General features: G+C 51.7%; 1 protein-coding gene across 4 annotated transcripts in view; it reads right to left on the bottom strand.

Moving 5' to 3' along the window:
• The window catches only part of PTPN5 (protein tyrosine phosphatase non-receptor type 5), a 54,877-nt gene that overhangs the window by 31,648 nt on the left and 196 nt on the right, over positions 1–23,033 (bottom strand). The window contains exons 1-3 of one of the 4 annotated variants that reach the window (XM_040495656.1): positions 22,878–23,033; positions 6,910–7,000; positions 890–966 (exon numbers count right to left, since the gene is read on the bottom strand). The exon at positions 22,878–23,033 is cut by the window's right edge and continues 196 nt beyond it. In XM_040495656.1, coding sequence (XP_040351590.1) covers positions 890–966; positions 6,910–6,929 — 97 coding nt within the window. In that variant the 5' untranslated portion in view covers positions 6,930–7,000; positions 22,878–23,033. Of the gene's footprint in view, positions 1–889; positions 967–6,909; positions 7,001–22,877 lie in introns of those variants that run through there. The other 3 variants (XM_040495659.1, XM_040495657.1, XM_040495658.1) reach the window with 3 other exon arrangements.

Below are 23,033 nucleotides of genomic sequence, written 5' to 3'. Positions count from 1 at the left end.
CATCGCTTCAGAGTCATACCTCCTTGTTCTCAATGTCCATCCTAAAGAGTATCACTGAAGACTCCACTCTAAGGTTCCTCACCGATCATGAGGTTTCTGACAAGCTACAGGTTTGGTTTGGAAAAAAGATGAAAACGTACTGTGTTACGGGATGATGATAACTTTTTTCACTTGTCAGATTTTCTATTATATTCCTACAACGGATATTTGTTGTAAGTAAGAAAAAAAAAAAGACTTCCGTAAAAAGAAAAAACAATATGTTGAAAACTCCTCCTATTCTCCTTTCCTTTATTCCTTCCATGGCCTGGGTACTTGGTCCGCATGCTGCCACCCCACAGGCAAGAGTGCCTCGGTCGTGTCTCCGCGGTGACTGCAAGGGCCTGTGGTTCAGCTGCCCAGGTTCCCCACAAGCGCGATCAACCAGACTCGGGCGGCACAAAGCTGACACTCGCAGCCAGCTCTGTCAACAGGGCCGCTGGGTGGTTTCTCCACATTACCTGCCCCACCGTCAGCTCACGCCACACTCAGCCTGTCTGTGTTTCCTAACCTTACCTCCGGAAGTCTGCCCCGCACACCGCCGGCCGGCGGTCACGTCCCCAGCAGCCCTGGCCTCCCCAGCTCTTCACCCTTCCCCCCACCCCTCCCGGCACACCCTCGGTGCCTGCTCTTCCCTCCACGGGAGCCCAGAGCAGCTTCATATGACAACAGGTCAGAAAGACATCAGGGATTAGAAAAACAAATCCTCATTTAAACGGAGACCTTGTGACCAGCTGAGTCACTCCTCTCGAGCAAGTTCACAGCTAAGCGGGCTCTTCTCCAGCCCGTGTCATCCGGGGCTCTCTCCCTGCATTCGGAACTCTGGGGGCACCTGGGTGCCAGGAAGACTCACCCGGCAGCTTCTCGCTGCAGCACATGTCCAGGGCCCCTCCCTCGGAGTCATCAGCAGGGTGCTTCTCTCTCTCACTCCTGCAGCAGATGGAGAACGGGAGATGAACAGGGATCAAGGCAAAACCCTGAACAAAGACAAAAAAGGCTTCTGGCTTGCCCTGCGTCCCTCTGAGTAACTCTACCCCAGCGGGGGACCCGAACAGAAGGACCGACCTACAGAAGGGACAAGCTGCAGAGGCAGGAGCAGAATTCTGCAGGCATTTTCCCTGTGGAATAGTCAGCAGTAGCATTCCCTACAACCATCACCACCACCATCACCTCTGCCATGGAGGGAGGGCTTGCTATGTGCCAGGCACTTACAAAATTTATCACACTAAATCTCCAGCATGGATGAGGGATCAACCAACAGGCTCAGAGAAGTTCAGTAACTTGCCTAAGGTCACAACAGCTCACTAGGGCGGAGTGGGGCATGAGATTACAGTCTACGACTCTAGGCTAGGCTCTCACTGTTGTGCTGCTGTGCCTCCTAGCTCCTGTGGGTTTGAACCACGCGTGAGCAAGAAGGGGGGTGTGGGTAACACACGGTCTACGTCCAGCTCCTCGAGGCCTGCAAAGACCTTCTGCCTCAGTGGCCCGCAGAACTCTTCTCCAGAAATCGCTAGAAAACGTAGCTATACGTATTTTTTTGCATATTCTAAATGTTCTATTTCTTTCTGACATCAGAGAGCCCTCTTTCTAGCCTACCGGGGCACTTTCCAAGCCTATCATGGGGCCTAGCTTTTCTCCTTTAACCCATAACCTGGGAAAAGGTTGCTGGAGATCAGCTAGACCTCATCAAGTATCTGTAGAGCAGACATACCCTGAGGGCAACTGTGCAGCTCGCAGGGGTTCCCCTACTCTGGGGACGGCCTGAAATCAACTATGGGCTCCAGCGGCTGTCTGCCCTTCATGTTCTGATCCCTGGCAGCAGCTGATTTATCAAGGCTAGACACACCAACTAGGTTGGGTCGATCAGATCCTCTCCCCTGTGTTTTTCAAATGCATTCCGGGGGCGGGGGGGGGGGGGGGGGGTGGGCGGCTGGAGTCTGCAGGTGCTGGCTCTAAATCATGGCAGCTACAGTGCCCTGGAGAGAAAGTCCTAAAAACCGCTAATGCTGCGGGCCTTGGGGACGCTCCATCTCTGCCCATCCTGAGTCTTGAGTGGGCAACACGTCTGTCAAAACCATGAGATGCCCCAGGATCCTTCCAATAAATTCCAACATTTTAGCTTAAGCCAGTGTGAACTGATTTCTGAAATTGGCAGCCAAAAGAAACTTTAATACAGCACTGCCGGTATAATACTTCCATGAAGTCCAAGAGGTCAGCTGCCTCTCTGCCCACTGCTTCTGCAATCCTGACTCTCGGACTGGTCCTGAGGCCAGTTTCAGGCCCAGCTGCAGATCTGAAACAATTAAGGATAGACAGACAGGGTTAAGGGTGACCCCTTTCATTCTGACTTCTTCTGCTCTCAACTGGCATTGCGTTGTTTTATCTTCTCCTCATTCTGACCGGCAGGGTGGGTCTCTGAGAATCTCAAATCTCGGAGCCTGACCCTCCTGCAGAGAGAAGGCGGCTATCTTCAAGGCCCTTTACATGTCTCCTGAATCTCTTACTTTTCTTCCTCTCCACCACCTACATCTTGGTCCAAGCCAGCTTCTCTTGCCTAGATTACTTTGGCAGTCTTTTAACTGGTCTCTGGCATTCATTCAAGCTGGCCCCTAAAACATTCTCCATATGGTTCCAATACATATGGCTTCATAGTTTGTGCAGTTTACAATCCGCACAACTGGATGGGGCAGGCCTGAGCTAGAATCAACTGTTTTAAAACTCAACCTTTTATCATCTAAGCTTCTTTTTAAAAAATACATTAATGGCATCCTATTGTACTAAGAAAAAATACAGAAATCCTTTAACATGCTTTACTAGGTCTTGCATGATTTGACCCCTATTTATCCCTCCAGCCTTATTTTATACCCCCTTTTTCCCTCTGTCCTCTGCACTTAAGCTGCACTGGACAGGCTCTTTTCTCCACAGGGCCTCTGCACATGCTTTTCTCTCTGCCTAGAGAGCTGCCCCGGCTCTACTTCCTGGCACTTTTTACTCCTAGAACTTGACACTGTTTGAAATTTCATTTTAATTTATGCCATTATGAGATTAGCATTAGTTAGACTGTAAGCTATAGGAGGACAGGGGCCACCATTTCTGTTTTATTCACCACTGTGTCTTCAAAGTCTTGCACAGCGTCTGGCTCATCACAGACATTCAATAAATAAGTAGATAATCACTTGTTGAATAAGTGAATGTTGCCCTGACCTTCTTGGAAAAAGCATCAGGAACCTCAAACACGGCCATTATCTGAGCTGCCTTGTGGGCAGGTCTTTGTGAAGCCACCTGGAACCCCCCTCCACAGCTGTTGTCCAGAGCAGGCACAGAATCACACATCCAGAAAGCCCCTCATTCAGAAGAGAAGGAAAATGGAGCACAGAATCCGGGTCTGACTCGGTCCGGGTAATATATCAAGCTGGTGGCCAGGGGGATTGGGATCCTGAGGCTTTTCTCTCTTTAGAGTAAAGAGCACCAGGAGCATGAGGGTTGGCTCCCGGCTGGGTGCAGAAAGGTAACCAAGGTATCTAGAAACCTCTGGAAGGGGACCCATGTGTGACTCACAGCTGTTTTCACACCTTAAGCCTCCCAGGCCCCAAGCCGTGTTCAGAATAGCTCAGGGCTGCATGTATGCAGCGGACTCTATAAATAAGCTTCCTAGAAAATGACTAATTTCATAATCAGAAAAGCAGAAAGAGTAGCACCTCTCATCTGTAGAGGAAAATGGAGCAAAAGCCCGCTGCTCGGCCTTGTCGCTGAAGGACTCCAGGCGACCTCGGCCAGAGCCTGCGTGGCTAGGCTGTTCGGGGAAGGGTTTTAATGAGATTTCTGAAGAGAAGAGATGGTCCATTCAGGGAGGATGGAGAAGCCCAGTCTCTGGACACTGCCCTCTCCCCCCCCCCCCCCCAACCCCTGCCAAGAGCAGAACTAGCTGCTTGCAGTAAGATTACTGCAGGCTCCTTCTCTCTCCTCTTCCATTTCTAGGAGCTGGGCAAAAGGAGCAGAAAACTGGCCTCCTGCGACAACAGGCGGCAACTTGCTGGGCTGGCCCCGCACCGCTGCCCTGACAGCCAGACAGCCCCAGAGAGAAAAGGACTTGGAGATTACCTAGCCTGTCCTTCCTTCATTGATGGAGAGTATCTGGGTGGGGACAGAACCTTCCCAAAGCCACTGCCTCATTCAACAAGCATGGCCTGTGAGCAAGGCACCAGAGCTGTCCTAGGAATACAGTGACGAACAAGCCAGGCCCCTCCCAACGGAGCTCCCAGTCATCTCTGGAAGACACACACACAAACGCGACCGACCGCACCCACACCTGCTTTAATCGAGGATAACCTATTCGCTAGATACCCTGGGGAGCTCGGCCTGCGGTGAGGGGGCAGGCTGTGTGGGGGGCAGTCTTCTGCAAGGGGAAGATAGCAGCAGGTTCTTAAAGGATGCTTCTAGAGGCACCTGGGTGGCTCAGTCGATTGAGTGTCCGACTTTGGCTCAGGTCATGAGCTCACGGTTCACGAGTTCCAGCCCTGCATCGGGCTCTCTGCTGTCAGCACAGAGCCTGTTTCAGATTCTCTGCCTCCCTCTCTCTGTCCCTCCCCTCCTCATGTTCTCTCTCCCTCAAATAAATAAGACTTTTTTTTTTCTTTTTAAAGGATGTTTCTACATGGAAGAGGGGTCACGAGGGAAAGAACTTCTTTCATGGCACAGACGGCAAGAGTAAGACACAGAGGTCTGAGACGTGAGAAACATCGGGCACTAGCTGGGAGCAAGATGGTCAGCGGGAGGGGTAGGTGATGGGGGCTAGGCCCCAGGCAGAGGCACGTGACTAAGGAGCAGGCCTCACCACCAGGAATCCTGCCTTCCTGGTGAGGCAGCCTTCCACTTGACCATGGGGCTTCCCTTGACCCGAGAGGTGCCATGGACTCCCCCACCCCTAGCCTGGGCAGGGGAGGTCCATAATAGGACAGGGGACCAGTAGCATGTGGCTGAGGAAGGGACATCAGACCTGGCCGGTGGTATCTGATCCAGTCCCAATCGACTCCTTTTTAAAATTATGGTAAAACACACATAAGATAAAATTCATTCTTTTAGCCAATTTGGAAGTGTACAATTCAGTGGCACTTAATATAGTCACAATGTTGCACAACCACCACAGCTATCTAGTTCCAGAGCAATTTCATCACCCCAAAAGGAAACCTCGTACCCATTAGGGAGCCCCCCCGCCCATCCTCCCCACCCCCAGCCTCTGGCACCCGTTAATCTGCTTCCTGTCCCTATAGATTAGCCTGTTCTGGGTATTTTATATAAATGGAATCATATAATACGTGGTCTTTTGTGTCTGGCTTCTCTTACTCAGCATGTTTTCTAGGTTCATCCAGGTTGCAGCACATATCAATACTTCATTCCTTTTTATGGCTGAATAACATGCGACCGTGTGGATACACTACCTTCTATTTATCCGTCCATCAAGCAATCGACATCAGGGTTGTTTCCACCTCCTGGCTATCACAAACAGTCTGCTGTGAACCCAACGTCCCCTTTAAACTCTGCCTCCAACACACTTATGACCTTGGGGAATCTTCTCTCACCCTGGGCCCCTGAAGCCTCATCTATAACATAAGGTGGTCAGACCCCTCGCAGCCTGCGTGGCAACACCGCCCTCTGTTTACGTGCGTGTGTGTGTGCGTGTGTGTGAAGGTAACGTGTGCCCCACAGCTACTCCACCATTGCTGGATGCTGGAGATGGGACCTGGACCAGCCCACCTCATCTTCTTGGAACTCATGGCTGGTGGGGGGGACATGGGACAGGTACCTGCTGCGGGATGGGTGAGTCGGCACTCTAACAAGAGGCCTGTCTGGGATGGGCCAGGCGCACCTCACCTCTGCCTGGGGGGGGTGGGGGTGGGGATGGGATGGGGGATGGGTGGGTGCCGATAGGAGGTATCATGGAATAAATGCCAGCATTGCCCAGGACTAGTGTAGAGAAATAGCTGACAGGTTTGGGGAGGGAGGCAGAGCTGCATCCTCTTCCTGGGTGGGTGAGGGGCCAGGCGGCGCTAGGATGGTAAAGCCTGATTCCTGGGCCCCCAGCAACCTCCGGACCCAATGCAGGCAGATGTGCCTCTACCCTGGGCTTCATGCTCGTGGGGCTCCGGGGCCCCCGGGACACCTGTCACTGTTAACATGGAGCTCCTATGACCCTCCCAGAGCTCTGATACCACCAGACCTCGCTATTCCCCGTATACTCCGACTTCTAGGCCTTTGTTCCCACTCTTCCCTCAGCCTGAAGTTTCCTTCTCCCCTCCTGCCAGGTCTTACTCATCCTCAACATGACTTCTTTCAGGGAGCAGTCCCTGATCTCCTGGGGAGAATCAAGCTCTCCCATCTCGGGGCCCCCCCCACACTCCTGGCTCACTACTTCTCTCTGCCTCTTACTTTGTTCTGTTGCTATAGTTAGCTGTTTATGCACCTGCTCCCCCCACCAGCTTTCCAGTCACTTAAGAGCATCCCCACCCCCTCAGCCACCTCTGCATCCCAGGTGTTCAGGGCCTGAGCCTATTGCTGGACACATTAGAGGTCAAGTGGAAGGCAGTGTCTTAGGGTTAGTGGCTTTGGGGGCTCTGGGAAGACAGACTCTAGTTAGGATCTTCCCAGCCTGAAGAAGACAGCCAGACCGTGATCAGAAAGCGGCCCATAATGCCATCGAGATGTTCATCAGCGTGTTCAGCACGTATGGGCCAAGGACATGCCACTTTCATGGAAGACAAATGATCGGGCTGACTGCTTCATGCAAATGAGTCACACGTCCCAGCGCATGCACATGGAGAGGGCGTGTCCTCCTCAACGGGTTGAGCTGCAGGGAAGCCCACACACATCACTCACCTGGCTTCCTCATAATTCATTCCCAAGGTGTCTGGATGGGGAAAGGCGCCATCGGGGGCCAGGGCAGGAAGTTCCTCCGCAGAAAAGCACACTGGAGATGTGAACGGAGAGAAGCCAGCTTTAGAACACCCAGATTGGGGGACTGAGGCGAGAGAGGGTAAGTGCCTGGCGGCACGTCACACAGCGTGGACAGCTGTTTTCAGAGAGTTAGAAAGTCCAAATGTCCTCTCGGGAGTCGCCACTCTCTTCTCCTGGTGCCCTGCTTATCCGTTGCCACAGAAGGGCCCAAGACCAGAGGTCTGTTACCTGTTATTCTGTGTTAGACCTTTCTGCCTAAATGTCTGAGTCAGTTTCTGTTGCTAGTTACCAAAGAACTCAGACTGATGTGTGCAGAGAACTTGGGGAACAGATAGGCCCTGAGCCCTGGGCTCCCAATGCTTAGTTCACTGCTATTTCCATCCTGCCAAGCTGCCTACCCTCCCTGGCCAGCTGTCCACTGTCCAGCCATCTGTCCCCACGTCTGAGCAGACTGCAAACTTGGAGTGTTCTGGATCCCAAACACAGGGTCTGAGTGTTCTCTGCTTGGGATGTGCCCAGATAAATGATGACTTCTCCATCCTGCTCTGTTGGTGGGAGACAGGGGCATGGGTGTGGCAGAAGGGAAGGGAAGGTGGATGCTAGAGAGGTCCAGCCTGTGGAGGGGCTCGGGCAACATGAAGTTTTCCATCTTTCGTGTGAGTCAGATTCAGGGACTAGAACATTCGCTTGCTCAACAAGTGTTTATTAAACAGCTCCTCTGTGCAGGCCACGGCATGAACCGTAGCTCAAGGCATAATGGGGGACTGCAGGTCAGCAAAGGCAATGGTGACATAGGTGGCCAGTCCGATGGAGAAGTGCAGGGTGCTGGGGGGGCACCAGTGAGGCCCCTAATGAGGCGGGGATATCAGGGGAGGTTCCCAGGAAGGGATTTAGGATGTGAAGGAGGAGCTGGGGTCAACGGCTACGGAATGTGAGAGGGGCACATGGGCTGTTCTAGGCAGAAGGAGGGCATGGGAACAGGCCTGGAGTTAAAAGAAATCAGGGCACATACAAGAGACGGAGAGAAACTGTCTGACAAGGGGAGAGTGAAAATGGAGAGTGACATGGGACGGGGACACTGACCGAGATGCTCATTTGTGAAACACTTCCTTCTTGTTTTCCATCTCCCTCCTCTTCTTTCTAGGGAGGTGAGACAGACCTTAATTCTTCAAACAGCCCTAGGAGGAATAGACTTTCATTACCCGTGTTTTCTAGATGAAAAAATGGAGATTCAGAGAAGTGAAGTGACCAGCCCCAGGCCACACAGCTAGTAATGACAGATCTGCCCCTCGCCGCCCATATTCCTAAGCTCTCTTCTCTTCTGGCTTTCAGCCTTTGTTGAAAAAAATGCTCTGAAAATAGGAAGAGAGTGGACACGAACGCATCAGCAGACTTTCTTTAAAAAAAAAAAAATCCTCATTATAGGTCTATGTGGCTGCAACCCATTTTACAGATGAAGAAACTAAGGCTTGGGGGCCAAGTGACTTCCAGGCTCACACAGTGGGCAAATTAGTGAAGGAGCCAGAGGGGTGGATCCTAGCATGCCTGTCTTCCTGCCCAGGGCCCTGAAGGAGCTCACTCTGAGGGGCCATTAGCTTTGTGTGCCTTCCCCATGACGGGAGTGACCGGAAGTCCTCCCCTGGCCTGTGGCCTCAGGTTTCCCCGTGTGAGGAAGCAGCCCAGAGAGACTGGTTTGGGTGAAGAGTGTAGGTGATGGTGGCAGCCGTGTTCCATTACGGAAGCAGCAAATGCACTCACTGGCCAAGGACCCAGCAGCCCTGGGCTCTTGTCCGAGACCACCTTGTGACTTTGGGCCAGTCATTTCCTCTGAGTCTCAGGAGTGCCAACTGAAAATCAAGAGAATCATATTTAATGGCTTTGAAGCGCCTCTCCTTAAGGTCGAGTTCAATTTCAGGGCTGTCAAGGTGGATTTAATGAGGTGGATGGAGGGGAGTGACAAGGGACCAGCAGAGGGCGCTCCCAGCAGCAGGGAAACAAGGCCTTGGTCCATGGAGCCTGGCAAAGGCCGCCCAATCTCCAGGTGTGTGGGGCGGTTCCCACCCTAGCCAGTTACTGACAGAGGCCACGTCCAGTTCTGGTGATTAGTATCTGCTGTGGGTGGCCCTATTTGTGTGGTGAGCCCCCACCCCCACCCCGCCCCCCCCAAAATCAGTCGAAGATTTCAGAGTTCAAAGGTCATCTGGTTTAACCATGTTTTCCAGTACTCTGAAAAACACTCTTTCTGTGCCCTCTCTCGACACCTCCCCAGCCCCAGCTACAGAGTTTAGCTGTAAACTAAAGGGGAAAACTGGCAATCACCAGCGCGAAGGCAGGATCGTACCTCTTGTGACAGTGCTCTGGCATCTCCATTCGGTTATATGCTCACGCCTACCTGTAACACCTTGGAATATACTTTTCCCTTCACTAGAAAAGCTCCCTTTTCCCTTCCCTGCTTGGAAAGCTCTGAAAGCCCCGTCTAAGATCCTGTTCAAACGCCATCTCTTCAGCAGAACTGTCCCTGAGTCCCTTAGGAAGAACTGGGCGCGTCTTCGGTTCTCACGTCTCCGTTCGGAATTGATCTATTGGTGCCCGCATCCCCAACCCACTCGGGGTATCTGTGCACAAACTTGTGCTTTACAACGAGTGCAGATTCCTCAGTATAACCCAACCAACTAGACACAGTTCTCGTCCTCCTCCTACACACGGAGAGACTGGGACTTGGAGAGACCGAGTCATTGCTCAAGGTCACACAGTTGGTAAGTGGCAGAACCAGGCTTCAAACTCACTTTGCCTCAACCCGAGGCCCAGGCTTTATTTAAACCACTAAGCGTAGGGCCTCGGACACGGACCTCCCTGTCTCCCGTGCCTGTACTCTATCTGACACCAGGCAGATATTCAAGATCTGTTTCTTGAAAAAATAAATTAAAAGCGGGTTAGACCCCGAGCATGAATAAATGGCTCGCTAAAAAACACAAAGTACAGGGGCTCCCGGATGGCTCAGTCAGTTAACCGCCTGACTCTTGGTTTCAGCTCAGGTCATGATCTCACAGTTCATGAGTTGGAGCCCCGCATCAACAGCGTGGAGCCTGCTTGGGGTTCTCTCTCTCCCTTCCTGCCCCTCCCCCTGCTAGTGCTCCATCTCTCTCAAAATAAACACATAAACTTTACACACAAATACAGGTGTTGGGATTGGACTGCCCAAGTATGAACTCCAGATCCCTCAGTAGCTGCCCAGTCTTGGGCAAGATCCTTGAATTTCCTATGCCCTCAGTCTTCTCACCTGTAAAATGGGAATAACCAGTGTACTTCAAAGGATTCTTAAGGAGATTAAGTGAATTTTGATCCTCCCAGAAGTTTTGATACAAGATACACAGAAAATGCTTAGAACGGGGCCCAGTAAACTCCCAAAACCGTCAGCTGCCACCATCTTGCATGTCAGGTGTTGCCTGTTTCTCGGTTAATACAGCCCTCTTTCCCCACGTAGCTGAGGTCCACGGAGACTCTAGAATAAGTCTTGTGTTATGCTAATAAATTGGTTCTCAGGAAAGTAAATAAATAAATGAATTTTCAAAGCCCTGATGAGTGGCATTCGCCAATTTCCCTGGTGTAAATGATCCCACGGTGGCTGATTTCAAGCTATGAATGTGAGGGGTCATGCTGCCAGTCTTGGAGGAGGTCAGGAGTTTTACTCTAACTCTCTGTGCCTCAGTTTTCTCACCTTTGAAATAGCATCGCTAAAGCTCCTGGAGGAATGCCTGGCACACTGTATCCTCTGGAAGAGTTAGCGGATCTAATGGTTGTTGGGAGCTGTTAACCACACTCACTGCTGCTTGTCTGGTTCTGACCCTGGCCCGGTCCCAGCACCTGGCCTCTCGCCTGATGCCCTGGCAGGCAGTCTCTGCCCTGGTCGCTTGCCTTCTAGGACTGAGGCCTTGTCCACTCTTGCGACTCTCTCCCCAACCCACCTGGAACCAGCATTCTCACTTAGCCTGTGTCGGGTCACCACATCCACCCTGATCACAAATGGTTTTGTGCTGCTGGTATCTAACCTACCTCTGGTTTCAGCCCTAGGTGTCCCTGATGCCCACCCACCCCTGGCCCGGACTAGCTGTGCCTCTGCCTTGCTCTGGACCGTCCACGATGGTCCCGTGTGTTATCTGCTTTGTTCTTCATCACTTACAAAACCACTTCTCGGAGGGCCTGTATGCACTTCCAGAGGGGAGAGCCGGAGTTCAGAGTGAGGGAGGGTGGTCCCCCCTTCCCCCGTCGCCCACCCACCCGCTGCAGCTAGTGAGGACTCCAGTTCCTGCCACACCCCACAGTGAGGGCCAGAGTCCCCCCACCTCTGCCTCTGATTTAACCCTACTGTGCTCAGGCCTGACCCAAGCAGTGACGGCACAGGCTGGGAAGACCCTGGCACTTTAGGATTTGGTGAAAGATTCAGGAAAACAGAGTCAGATGCAGGGCCTGAGAGAGGCAAGGCAGAGGCGGCATCTGGAAACAGGTGGGTCCGAGGCTCCCTTGCCGGGAGAGACGACAGAGGGTATAATGGAACGAGAAAGAAAGAGACCAGATGGAACCAGGAGTCAAGGTTTAGATGGAAGCGGGTCGGACCTCCTGAATTCAGATGTAATAAACATCAGCCCCATACCTACTATGCGCCAAGTGCTTTCCAATGCTTTCTTTCATTGGACCCTCGCAGCAACCTGGTGAAAGAGGTATCGTTACCTCACTTCGTACAGGAGCTAATCGGCACCTGGAAGGGTTAGGGACCGGCACGGGCGCAGGTAAGTGTCACTCTAGTCCTGCTCAGATGGCCAATGGAGAAGACGGGACAGAGCCTGGTCCTGGCCCAAGGATAGTTAGTCCTCTCAGTGCCTCGTGCTACTGCTGACCATTCTGAGGTCACACACCTTAGAGCCATCATGGCACTCGGAAGAAGGATGGACTGAGAGGCAGAGAGACCTGGCTGAAAACGCTGTGCGCTTTGCCACCTTCTCCCCACGGGATCCCTGGCCAGTGTCTGAACCTCTCTGAACCTCAGTTTCTTCCTCTGGGCCGCAGGAACAACAGAGCTGCCTGCTGCAGGGCGGTGGTAAAGTGCGAGTGACTGAAGTACAGAAAGTACCAGGCCACCCGAGGCAGACATCCTCCTCGTTATCACGGCTGACCTGGCTCAAAGCTTCATTTCCTGGCTCCCTCTAAGTCAACTCCGCACAGGAGACGCTCCAGCTCTTTGTACCAGGCGGTGCCATCAGCTACAAAGGTCTGTTTCCTTTTTCCTCGGGCTCTGTCAGGTGTTTCTGGAGCTAATGAGAACAACGCAGGGCCTCTCCAGCAGAACAGACTCCTCTTCCCTCTGGAGAGCCCTGGGCTGTTTCCAGGTCCCCCTCGTCAGCCCCAGAAACCCTTGGGAAGGTGGGTCAAAGAGCTGGCAGGCTGACTTCACAGGATTCCCCAAATCCTCCTTCACCATGAAAACTGCCCCACCTCCCACGCTCACTCTTGATTCTCAGCCTTTGTCTCTCCTCTTCCCCCTTCCTGCGTAGGCCTCCCTGCTCCTCCTGTCTGAGCTGTGGCCTCGGGCCCTTCCAAGGCCTGCCTCAGCACCATGCCTCCTTCAGGAAGCCTCTCCAGTGAGTCCAGGGCCCGCTGACCTCTCCTCTGGCTAAATTCTTCTCCCAGGATTTGATTTGTGACTCGGAATCTGGCAACAGCCTGCACCCCACCCTGGGCTGCTCCCTGGCTCTCCTGCCCTTAACCTGGGCTTCCTCCTAGGAAGGACAGGCTTCCTCCTATCTGGGCCACGACAGGGAGCCCAGAGCAGAGGAAGAGGGATGGGAGGCAGGGCAATGTGCATCCAGCATTTCCTTGTACACTCAGATTTGAAAGGAAGATAGGGAGGGGGGACTAAGCGGGAGAAAAAGAAGGAAGTGAGTGAAAAGTGAAAGGAAAGGGAAGGGCAGCCATGTGAGACTCAGGACCAGGGTCACAAGAGGATGGACCTAGGCGGCTTTGGATCATGCTTTAAGGCTCTCGGTGAATTATCCCCTGATTGTGTAACTCTTTGAAAACTGCTGGAACTTGACCTCCTCCAGGCAGCCTTCCCTGATTGACTCTGGTCTCTTCCCTGGCTCCCTGAGCTACACTACTTTGAACCCACTGATGCCATTTCCCATGATGCTAGATCCTCTGCGGAAGGGCTGGAGGTTTCTGCCTCACTGGCGGTGAGTTTCACTCGACATTTATAATCTATAATCAGAGATGTCTCACCGTGTCTCCTTTATCAGCTTCAGAGGGTGGCTGAGATTTGTTTTGCACAGTTGTTGTGAATCCAGTTTGCCTCCAACACAATCTTGAGACAAAGCCTGCTGTGATCGTATACCCTTTTCTTTACTCTCAGGTTCTGTTGGGTCTAAGACTCAGTCCCTGCCCTCAGCCAGCTTCCAGCCTAGAGCATCGAATCAAAAGTGTGCTAATGTCAGGAGCACCTGGGTGGCTCAGTCACTGAAGCGTCCAACTATGGCTCAGGTCATGATCTCACAGTTTGTGAGTTCAGGCCCCACGTCGGGCCCTGTGCTGACAGCTCAGAGCCTGGAGCCTGCTTCGGATTCTGGTCTCCCTTGCTCTCTATCCCTTGCCTGCTCACACTGTCTCTCTCTCTCTCAAAAACAAACATTAAAAAAAAAAATTCTTTTTAATGTGCTAAATGTCAACTGAGGCTGTCTTACAGGAGTGCCTAGGAGGGCACAATGGGAGGGTCTGGGAAGCTGCACAGAAAGACAACGAGCATCTTCAGGACAAGTGGGAGTTTGGCAAACAGCGGGGAAGGCAGTCCAGGCAGAGAACACTGCTGGGGCAAAGACCAGGACAGATGAAAAGAGCAGGGTGGCAGGAGAAAGAGGGCACCTTGGTGCAGCTGGAGAGTGGGCAGCAGAGGGGACTCACACGCCACGGCAGACGGCTGTGTGCAGCAGGCTAGGGCGTACGGACTTAAACCCGGAGGTCGCTTATTCTCAGTAGGATGGAGGCAGGTATCGCCACTGGAGCTGGCATTTAGAAATCCGTGTCAGTGATGCTGGGGGTGCAACACCATGGGTGGATCCCCCAAACTGCTGTATATTCCACCAAAGACCACATCTATGATATGATTCATATGAAGATCGAGAACAGACACAACCGTTCCGGTTGGCTCAATAGGTTGAGTGTCCAACTTCAGCTCAGGACATGATTTCACGGTTCGTGAGTTCAAGCCCCGCCTCGGGCTCGCAGCTGTCAGAGCAGAGCCCGCTTCAGATCCTCTGTCTCCCTCTCTGCCCCTCCCCAGCTCTCTCTCTCAAAAATAAATAAACATTAAAAATTAAAAAAAAAAAAAAAAAAAAGAACAGATAAAACATCCAGAATGACAAAACAAGGAACAACAGTTAACCTCCGAGGGCAGGTACTGACTGGAAGGGAGAAAGAGGGAACTTTCAGGGCTGCTGGAAATGTGCCACATCTTAATCCTGGTGATGGTTCCATAACTTCATTCAGTTGTCAAGACTCACTGAAGGCAACATTTAGGGTCTGCACGTCTCCCTGTTCATAAAATATATCTTTAAAAAATAAAAAAATTTTTTTAAACGTTTATTTTTGAGACAGAGAGACAGAGCATGAATGGGGGAGGGGCAGAGAGAGAGGGAGACACAGAATCGGAAGCAGGCTCCAGGCTCTGAGCCATCAGCCCAGAGCCCGACGCAGGGCTCGAAATCACGGACCGCGAGATCGTGACCTGAGCCGAAGTTGGACGCTTAACCGACTGAGCCACCCTGGTGCCCCCCCTTTTTTTTTTAAGTTTATTAATTTATTCTGAGAGATACAGTACACAGGAGGGGGAGAGAGAGAGGGAAAGAAAGGGAATCCCAGGCAGGCTCCGCACCATCAGCACAGAGCCCGATGTGGGGCTTGAACCCAAGAACCGTGAAATCATGACCTGAGCAGAAACCAAGAGTTGGTCGCTTAACCGACCAAGCCACCCAAGGTCCCCCCATAAAATATATCTCACAAATGCGTGTGAGCGCTCTTGGTTGCCACAACGACTGAGGGGGCCGCTGGCAACGTTTGGAGGACGGGGCCAGGGATGCTTTCACAATGAAGAGCTCTCCCACTCAAAGGCCAAGAGGGGCCCTACTGGGAAGTATTGGTGCAGGCCACAGGCAGCACCAGGGGTTTACAGAGCAGAGAGAACTGCCCATTTCTGGGTTTGGGGAAGATGGGGCTTTGGCCATGATGAGAGCCCATGAGGTCCAGGCATCTCAGGGCAGCGAAATGGCGGAGAATGACCTATGACCGGCACTGCCACTCTGGGGCTTTGTGTTTGGTCAACTTCAGCCTGCTGTCCTGAAGCTGCTCAGGCCCAGGAGGGGCCCTGCACGTCCCTCTGAGGCCACCCAGAAGAGGCTGAAAGGAGGCCAACCTGAGTGGTCAGAGACAGCTGATGTCAGAGGGAAAAGGAAATGCCCCCCGTCTGGCCTCTGGGCCTCATGATAAGCACCACGGATGATGAATGATCATCTTCCCCTGAAATGGAGTCTCAGGGAGGAGGGGCTCCCTGGGAGATCAGGTCACCGGCAGTGGGGCGGGACGCTGCTGCCACAAAAAACCATTTCCTGACATCATGGGCAAAAGAAGGACACAGCTGACTTACACTCAAATGCTTGCCTCACCCCTTCCTTCAGGAAGCCTTCTCTGATCTCCATGCTGGGCAGGTGTCTCTCCTGTGATCCCACAGCCACTGGCCCTACACGAGAGGACAGCGACTGCCTTGGTCTGAATTCTGGCTCTGCCACTGACTTGCTGTGTGTTCCTGGCAAGTTCCTTAAGCCTTCGGAGTCTGTAAGCCGAGGGAAATAAAGACCTTCTGTACTGAACTGTTATGAGGATTAAGTGAGATAATATAATGAGCACTCAGAAAAAGTCAGTGTTTATCATTATCATCATAGCACACAGCAGTATGGAGCATGATCACCGGGTTACTACTCTGGCACACCTAAGAGCTGTAAGCTCCTTGTGGGCAGGGTCCTGGTGGCCGTGTGGATTCCCTGGCACAGTAAATGCTTGCATGCATGAATGAACTGCATCCACTAAGACCTCTCCTGAGAGCTTTCTTTTCCACCCACGATGTCTCCACATCACAGTAATTCTTCAGAAATGGAGGCTGGATTCATTTGTACTCGATTCTCGCCTTCTTTCCTCTCTGCTATCTTTAAGGCCACGCAGCATCCACAAAAATCTACTTTTTAATTTATTTATTAAGAAACCTTTTTTAATGTTTACTTATTTTTAGAGAGACAGAGTGCAAGTGGGGGACGGGCGGAGAGAGACAGAGACACAGAATCCAAAGCAAGCTCCAGGCTCCCAGCTGTCAGCACAGAGCCCGACGCTGGGCTCAAACTCACGAACTGTGAGATTGTGACCTGAGCCAAAATCGGATGCCTAACTGACTGAGCCACCCAGGCGCCCCAAGTGTTTATTTATTTTTGAGAGAGAGAGAGAGAGAAAGAGATTGGGAGCAAGGGAGGGGCAGAGAGAAAGAGAGAGAGAATCCCAAGCAGGCTCCACGCTGTCAGTGCAGAGCCGGATGCAGGGCTCTATCCCACAAACCATGAGATCCTGACCTGAGCCAAAATCAAGAGTCAGACACCCAACAACTGAGCCACCCAGGTGGCCCCAAAAATCTACTTTTTAAACGTTAATGGCTTCTTCCCAGACTCCAAACTCCTAAGACTTCATTCAGTGACCTTTTTTATGGTGGGCCCACAAAAATCCTTTTTAATAAAAGCCCCCATGGCTTCTCAAAAAGTTAAACCATACGATCCAGCAACTCCACTTCTAGGTCCATAGCCAAAAAACTGAAAGCAGGGGCTCAGGTGCGTGTTCATCGATAGTCATAGGAACACTGTCCATGGTAACCGAAAGCTGGAGGCCACCTCAGTGCCCATCAATGGATGATGAATGGAGACGCAAAATGTGGTATATATGTACAATGGAATATGACTCAGTCTTAACAAAGAAGGAAATTTTGACACATGCTACAACATGGAGGAATCTTGACAACATCACGCCAAGTGAAATAAGCCAGACACAAAAGGGCAAAATACTGCGTGATTCCGCTTGTATGAGGGACCGAGAACGGGTGAATCCACAGAGAAAGAAAGAAGAATACAGGTTACCAGAGGCTGGGAAGGAATGAGGAATTATTATTTCATGAACAGAGCTTCAGTTTTGCAAGATGAAAAGAGTTCTATAGATGGATGGTGGTGATGGTTGTATAACACTGTGAATGTACGTAACCCCACTGGACCGTATGCTCACAAATGGTTAAAAGAGCCAACTTTATGGACTTCATAATTTTAAAAAAGCACCCCGAACTGAACCAACAAAATGCTGGAGGGACTCCGTCTCGAACCGGAGGGTGCTGGGTACCACTCTGCCATGCCCTCAATGCTCTACTGATTTTGGCCTCCTGAGTCATGACCTCCCTATCCATCCTTTCCTTGGCTCTTGCTCTGGTGTCCCCTGTTCTCTTTCTGCCCCAGGACCCAGGGCCACATCATTGGAGTCCATGAAATCAACTCACATTTTCCCACAGTCACCCCTTCCCCTATCCTTGGGCCCCTCTTTAGACCCCCCTTGGTCCCATCATCTACCCTCCTGAGGATGCTTAAAACGGATGCCTTGAGAATCAGAGACAGAAAAGTTGTGGTTGAGGATGTTCACTTCTATATCGACCGATGAGGAAATGGTCAAGCAAAAACAGTAAAGCCACTGAGGCTAAAAAGAAGATCATGATGGAACACAGAAGTTATGATACAATGTTAAGTGAAAACTGCAATGTACTACAATTAGATGTGGGCTGATTTCATCTATTAAAAAATACAGACCTTTAGAGAGAGGCAAACCAAGAAACAGACTCAACGATAGAGAACAAACTGACGGTTAATGGAGGGGCGGGGCGTGGGGTGTGGGTGAAACAGGTGAGGGGGGTTAAGGATTGCACTTGTCACGAGGAGCACCTGGCATTGTATGGACGTGCTGCATCACTATATGGTACACCTGAAACTCAGACTACGTTAACTAGCCGGAATTTAAATTAAAAAAATATGTAAAACAAACTGCAGGAAGAAAAAAAATACTGATCTTTAGAAGAAACAGAATGGGACATCTAAACCCATGGCTAACCTTACATTTGCTTTATAGTAAGGTCATGTTATTTTTACAATACAATTCGTTTTTTAAGGCCAGGCAACACCCTTAGGCAGATGATGAAACATACAATCTTCGGAACTGACACCCACATGAAATCCACAAATCCCCCTGAGTGGCTTCCAGAGAGTTCCAGGAGAGGGGAACGAACACTTCCACTCTTAAGACAGACATGTGGAAGCCTCTCTAATGACTTCAACAAGCACCTCACCATGCAAAGGAAGGACAAATTTAGGGTCTTTATTTTTGCCATCACAGTGACAAGGAGATTTGGCCATGGACAGTTTATCCCCTACATTCGCCCAAAGTTAGAAATTCTCACCAAGATGCTTGCTCTTGAACAAATCTGCAAACTGAGGACTTCTCATACTTGAATGACAGCCCATTCACATCATCTGAGTGTTATCATTTTGATCATACTGCAGCTTACTATGCCATAATATCTTTATTTAGGGGTTCGTATGGTTCCGAGGTATGAAGCTTCATACATAAATGGTCATTTCTAATATTCATTCATTCAACAACTATTTAGTGAGCCACTGCTGCGTGTCACGCTCGGCCTGCTAGTCATCAAGAATACAAGAACAGGACTCTGGTTCTCTTGGGACTCATTAACACTGTGATTTCTTATTCCTCAGGCCTGTAAACATCTACAGGACCTGGCCCTGCCCCTCTCTCCTACCTCTTCCCTTACCAAACTTCCTCTCCACCTATCTCTTATAGCCCATCAAAACACCAAGGTATTCTTACCCCAGGGCCTTTGCACTTGCAGTCTTCTCTTCTTAGAATGCTATTCCCCCTGGTCTCCCCACATCCTTTAGGTCTTTGGTCAACTATCACCTTCTCCAAGGCAATTCTATCTAAAGGCAAAAGTCTTCCTTCACTCTTCCTCCTCCCCACCCTGTTTTATTTTTCTCCAGAGCACGGCTCACCCCCTGAAATGTCATATCTTTACTTATGTTTTATTTTCTGTCTCCCTTGGTAGAGCTTGGGCAGGAAGTTCATCTTTTCCAGCAATGTATCCCCAGAGCCCAGAACAACCTGGCACATAACAGATGTTTGTATGTATCTGGAGACTGAATGAATGAATGAACAAACTGGCTCTTGACAGTCTGGGGTGCTCAGTGAGCCAGCTTTGCAGGAGTCATTATGGTTCCCCGTCAGATCCATGGCCCCCACTCAGGCTTCCCTATTCCTCCTCCTGCTGGGCTCGCTCTGTGAATGACATTCCTACCCACTCAGGCTCAAAATCTTGCCACCACTTCTCATTCCTCCGTCCCTCCAGCACCCATAACTGCCAATTTTGGTGACCCTCTGGCCTCCTGCATCAACTCCTTTCTCTCTTCATTCTGACAACGACCCCCCCCCCCTTATCTCTCACCTAGACCACGGTCATTATTTCCTACTTGGGCTCCCTCCCAGCAAGTCCTCCCCTCCAGTCTGTTCTCCACAGGGCAGCCAGGATGAGTTTCCTCATGGCCAGGCTTGATCACATCTCTCCCCTACCCAGAAACTAAAGACCAGATGCCTGGATGGCAACTGCAGCTCAGGTCATGATCTCACGGTTCGTGGGTTCGAGCCCAACATCGGGCTTTGCGCTGACAGCACAGAGCCTACTTCGGGTTCTCTGTCTCCCTCTCTCTCTCTGCCCCTGCCCTGCTTGCACTCTCTCAAAAATAAAAAAAACATTTTAAAAAATTAAGAAAAAAAGAAACTAAAGACCAATCCCTTAGGTCAGCATTCAATCCTCCCAGAAACTGCCTCCACCTTCCTACCTAGCTTTCCGTCTCACAACCCCTCGGTTCTCCTTTTTGCTCCAGTTGGAATGAACCGCTTTTAGTTTCTACATGTGCCTTAGAAGCCCCCACTGCCTGTTTCCTGCTCATGCTGCTTCCAATACTTGAAATACTTTCCCTTCTTTCTTCTAGTGTACTCATCTTTTAGACCCAACTCAAATGCTACACAGCTTCTCCAAGAAGCGGTTCCCGATTTTCCAGAAGAATATAAAGTGCATCCTTCTCAACCCTTTCCCAAAGGTCATCTGTTTCTCTTTTGGGGCAGGTGTCAGAAAGCACAGGCAACATGAGATGTAGAAGAGGGGCAGGTGTCAGAAAGCACAGGTTCAGATGATCTGAGCTGGACCCACATCTCTCTGGGTCTGAGACTTACAAAGCATGCACCCTTAGATAAATTAAACTCTTGAGTCTTAACTTCCCCATTCGTGCAATGGGAACAATCACACTATGACTATCATGGGTGTGTTAGGAGAATTAAATGTAAGTGACAGCGTAAAAAAAGCTTTGGCACTAATAAATGACTAAATTCGGTCATGATCAGCAGCTAAACCACTGGTAAACAAAAGTGTGACTTGTCCCGGGGAGGTTTCATGGAGGTCTCTTGCTGGATGAGCCCTAAATCCAGGAATAGGTCAGTGGGGAAGGGATTTTCTGAGGCAGAGGGACTCTGAGGCCCTAAAATCCCATATCCTCAGGCAATCCGAAGAGGGAAGAAGTAGAGGGTATATCCACAAAGCTGGGGCCCTAATGGTATTAATAGCTACCGATTCTGGAGCTTTTCCTGTGCCCCAGGCACTGCGCTAAGTACCCTACATAAATTATCTCATCTCATTTTATTCCCTCACAGAGTAATAGAAGAGGAAAGTCAGGCCCACAGCAGTTATATAAATAAGTGCTCCCCTCCCCCACCCCACCCTTTCAACAGTTCAGACCTAAAAGATATCCTGAAAATTTCCAATCCAGGGATCTTATTTTTCAGATGGGGAAACTGAGACCCTCAGAGAGGTGATGAGCATTTACCGAAACTGTCCAGCCAGTGAGGAAGAGCCTGGGCCTGGAACCGAGATCTCCTCACTCCCAGGGTGGGAGTCACTGCTCGGCAAGAATCCAGGGGTACCACTCATTTTAGAGTATATATCAATGGCGGCTCTGGAGGACAAAGCCATTCGTGTGGACCACAAGGTGGGTGGTGGTCCTTGGAGTTATGCCACCTAGTCATCCTGGTTCTGCTCCGTGCCAGGCTGCTCACCCCACTCAGGAAGGCAGCTCTTGAGACGAGAGCCTCAGGCCCCCAGAAGCCGAACACCGCCCTCCTTGCCAACCATCTCATTCAACGAAATCTCCTCAAAAGTGACTGACTTCATCCATTCACCATCCAGCTTGCACTCCTTCAACGTACCTCTCGGGGCACCCTGTCTGCGCCAGGCACCGGGCTCAGCTCTGGGGACACCCAGCTGCCCTTGAGGGGAGCCTTGCCCTGAGTTACCACCTGAGCCTGGTGAGGCTGTAGCTCAAGCTTCCACCAAAGCTTTGTCAGCAACACCAAGGGCCATACTGAACAGACATCAAGGAGGAAGGGGTGGCCCGACATCAAGGACTTGGGGACCTCTGCAAAGAGATGATGAAAAGGCCCCGGCTGGAGTAGAAGACCCAGGCCCTTAAGGAGGAGGAGAGAGTGACTGGGATGGCATGTGGTCAGGTCAAGGTGGGGGAAGGGGTGGACTCCTGAATGCCACGTCAACCGGTCCAACTGAGGACACAAGCTCAGTGACCCCTGGGAGAACCCAACACTATGGAATCTGATCTCTGGCCTGGAGCTGCTTCATTCTCCCAAATTAAATCCCAAACCTGGAGTGTTTGCTTGCATGAGAGAGCTCTCCTTTGGGGCTGACTGAGGCAAACTAAAGGCCAACCCTCCCCCCCCCCCCCCCCCCCCATCCCCGTCCCCCCAGTAAGGATGGTAGCAAATGAATGGCACCTACGGCTCCAAGTAGAGACAGGGCTGGAATTACAAAGAAGCTCAGATGAATTTTGGGGTTCAGGGGCTTCAATGGGTATAGGATTGAATTATGTAGGAAGAAAATGAGTATGAAAGCCAGAGACCCTAGATTCGAATGCAGGCTTTGTCACTAACTCTCTGGTGACCTTGGTCAAGCCACCTCACTGGACCTCAGTTTCCCCATTTGTAAAGTGAGGGGATTAAATGAGTTCCAAAGGTTCTTCTGATCCCGACCCTCTAAGCCAGTGATCCTTACTAAGGTAAGCCCCTCAGGGCTCTGATTCGGACATTCTCGGGTTTTGCAGGAGCCTGGGCCTCATCTAGGAAAAAGGGGCATGCTGGGGGGAGGGGAATGCGCTGGGCGCTTATTTTGGGGGTGGGTGGGGAGCGGGTTGTTTAAGCTACACGGTTGGTCCGGGGGAGGCGAAACGAAGGGAAGGCTGGGAGCCGCGTTTTACAGGCCAGCAGGCTAGCTGCGATCTCCAGCCTCCCTCCGGGGCTTCAGACCCTGGAGAGGCAATGCAGCCAAGAGCCGCGCACCAGCCTCGGTTGCCGAGGCTCGGACCCGGGACCACCGTCTCGATCCTTCCCGGGAGCCGTGCACGAGCTTCGTGGGGAGTGGCTGCTGCTCTCTCCCCGGTACCCAGCGGCGGGACCCCTCCCCGGCGCGGGGCCCCCTCCCCCAGTCCGGGGGCGCAGGGAGCCCCATGGGGGCGTGGCGGTGGCGGGCGCCGGCTTCTCAGCCCCGGGGGCTGGAGGAGGTCTCGGTCGTGGGGCCGCCCGGGAGGGACCCCACGCCCTCCACCTACCGGCTCCCCACACAAAGGCGCCCACGGAGGCGCCGCACTTACCGGCCAGAGCGGGCTCCGGGCGCCGGCGAGCGGGCGGGCGGGCAGGCTGGCGGGAGGATGTGCGCGCGCGAGTGTGCGTGTGTCTGCGTGTGTTCCTGTGTGTGTCTGCGCGAGTGTGTGTGTGTGTGTGTGTGTGTGTGTGTGTGTGTGTGTGTG

This window comes from Herpailurus yagouaroundi, unplaced genomic scaffold (assembly GCF_014898765.1).
Source record: "Herpailurus yagouaroundi ecotype Mexico unplaced genomic scaffold, PumYag 187, whole genome shotgun sequence".
NCBI classification, from domain to species: Eukaryota; Metazoa; Chordata; class Mammalia; order Carnivora; family Felidae; genus Herpailurus; species Herpailurus yagouaroundi.
Note: the sequence above shows the minus strand (reverse complement) of the source record. Positions and strands in the feature narration are given on the sequence as shown.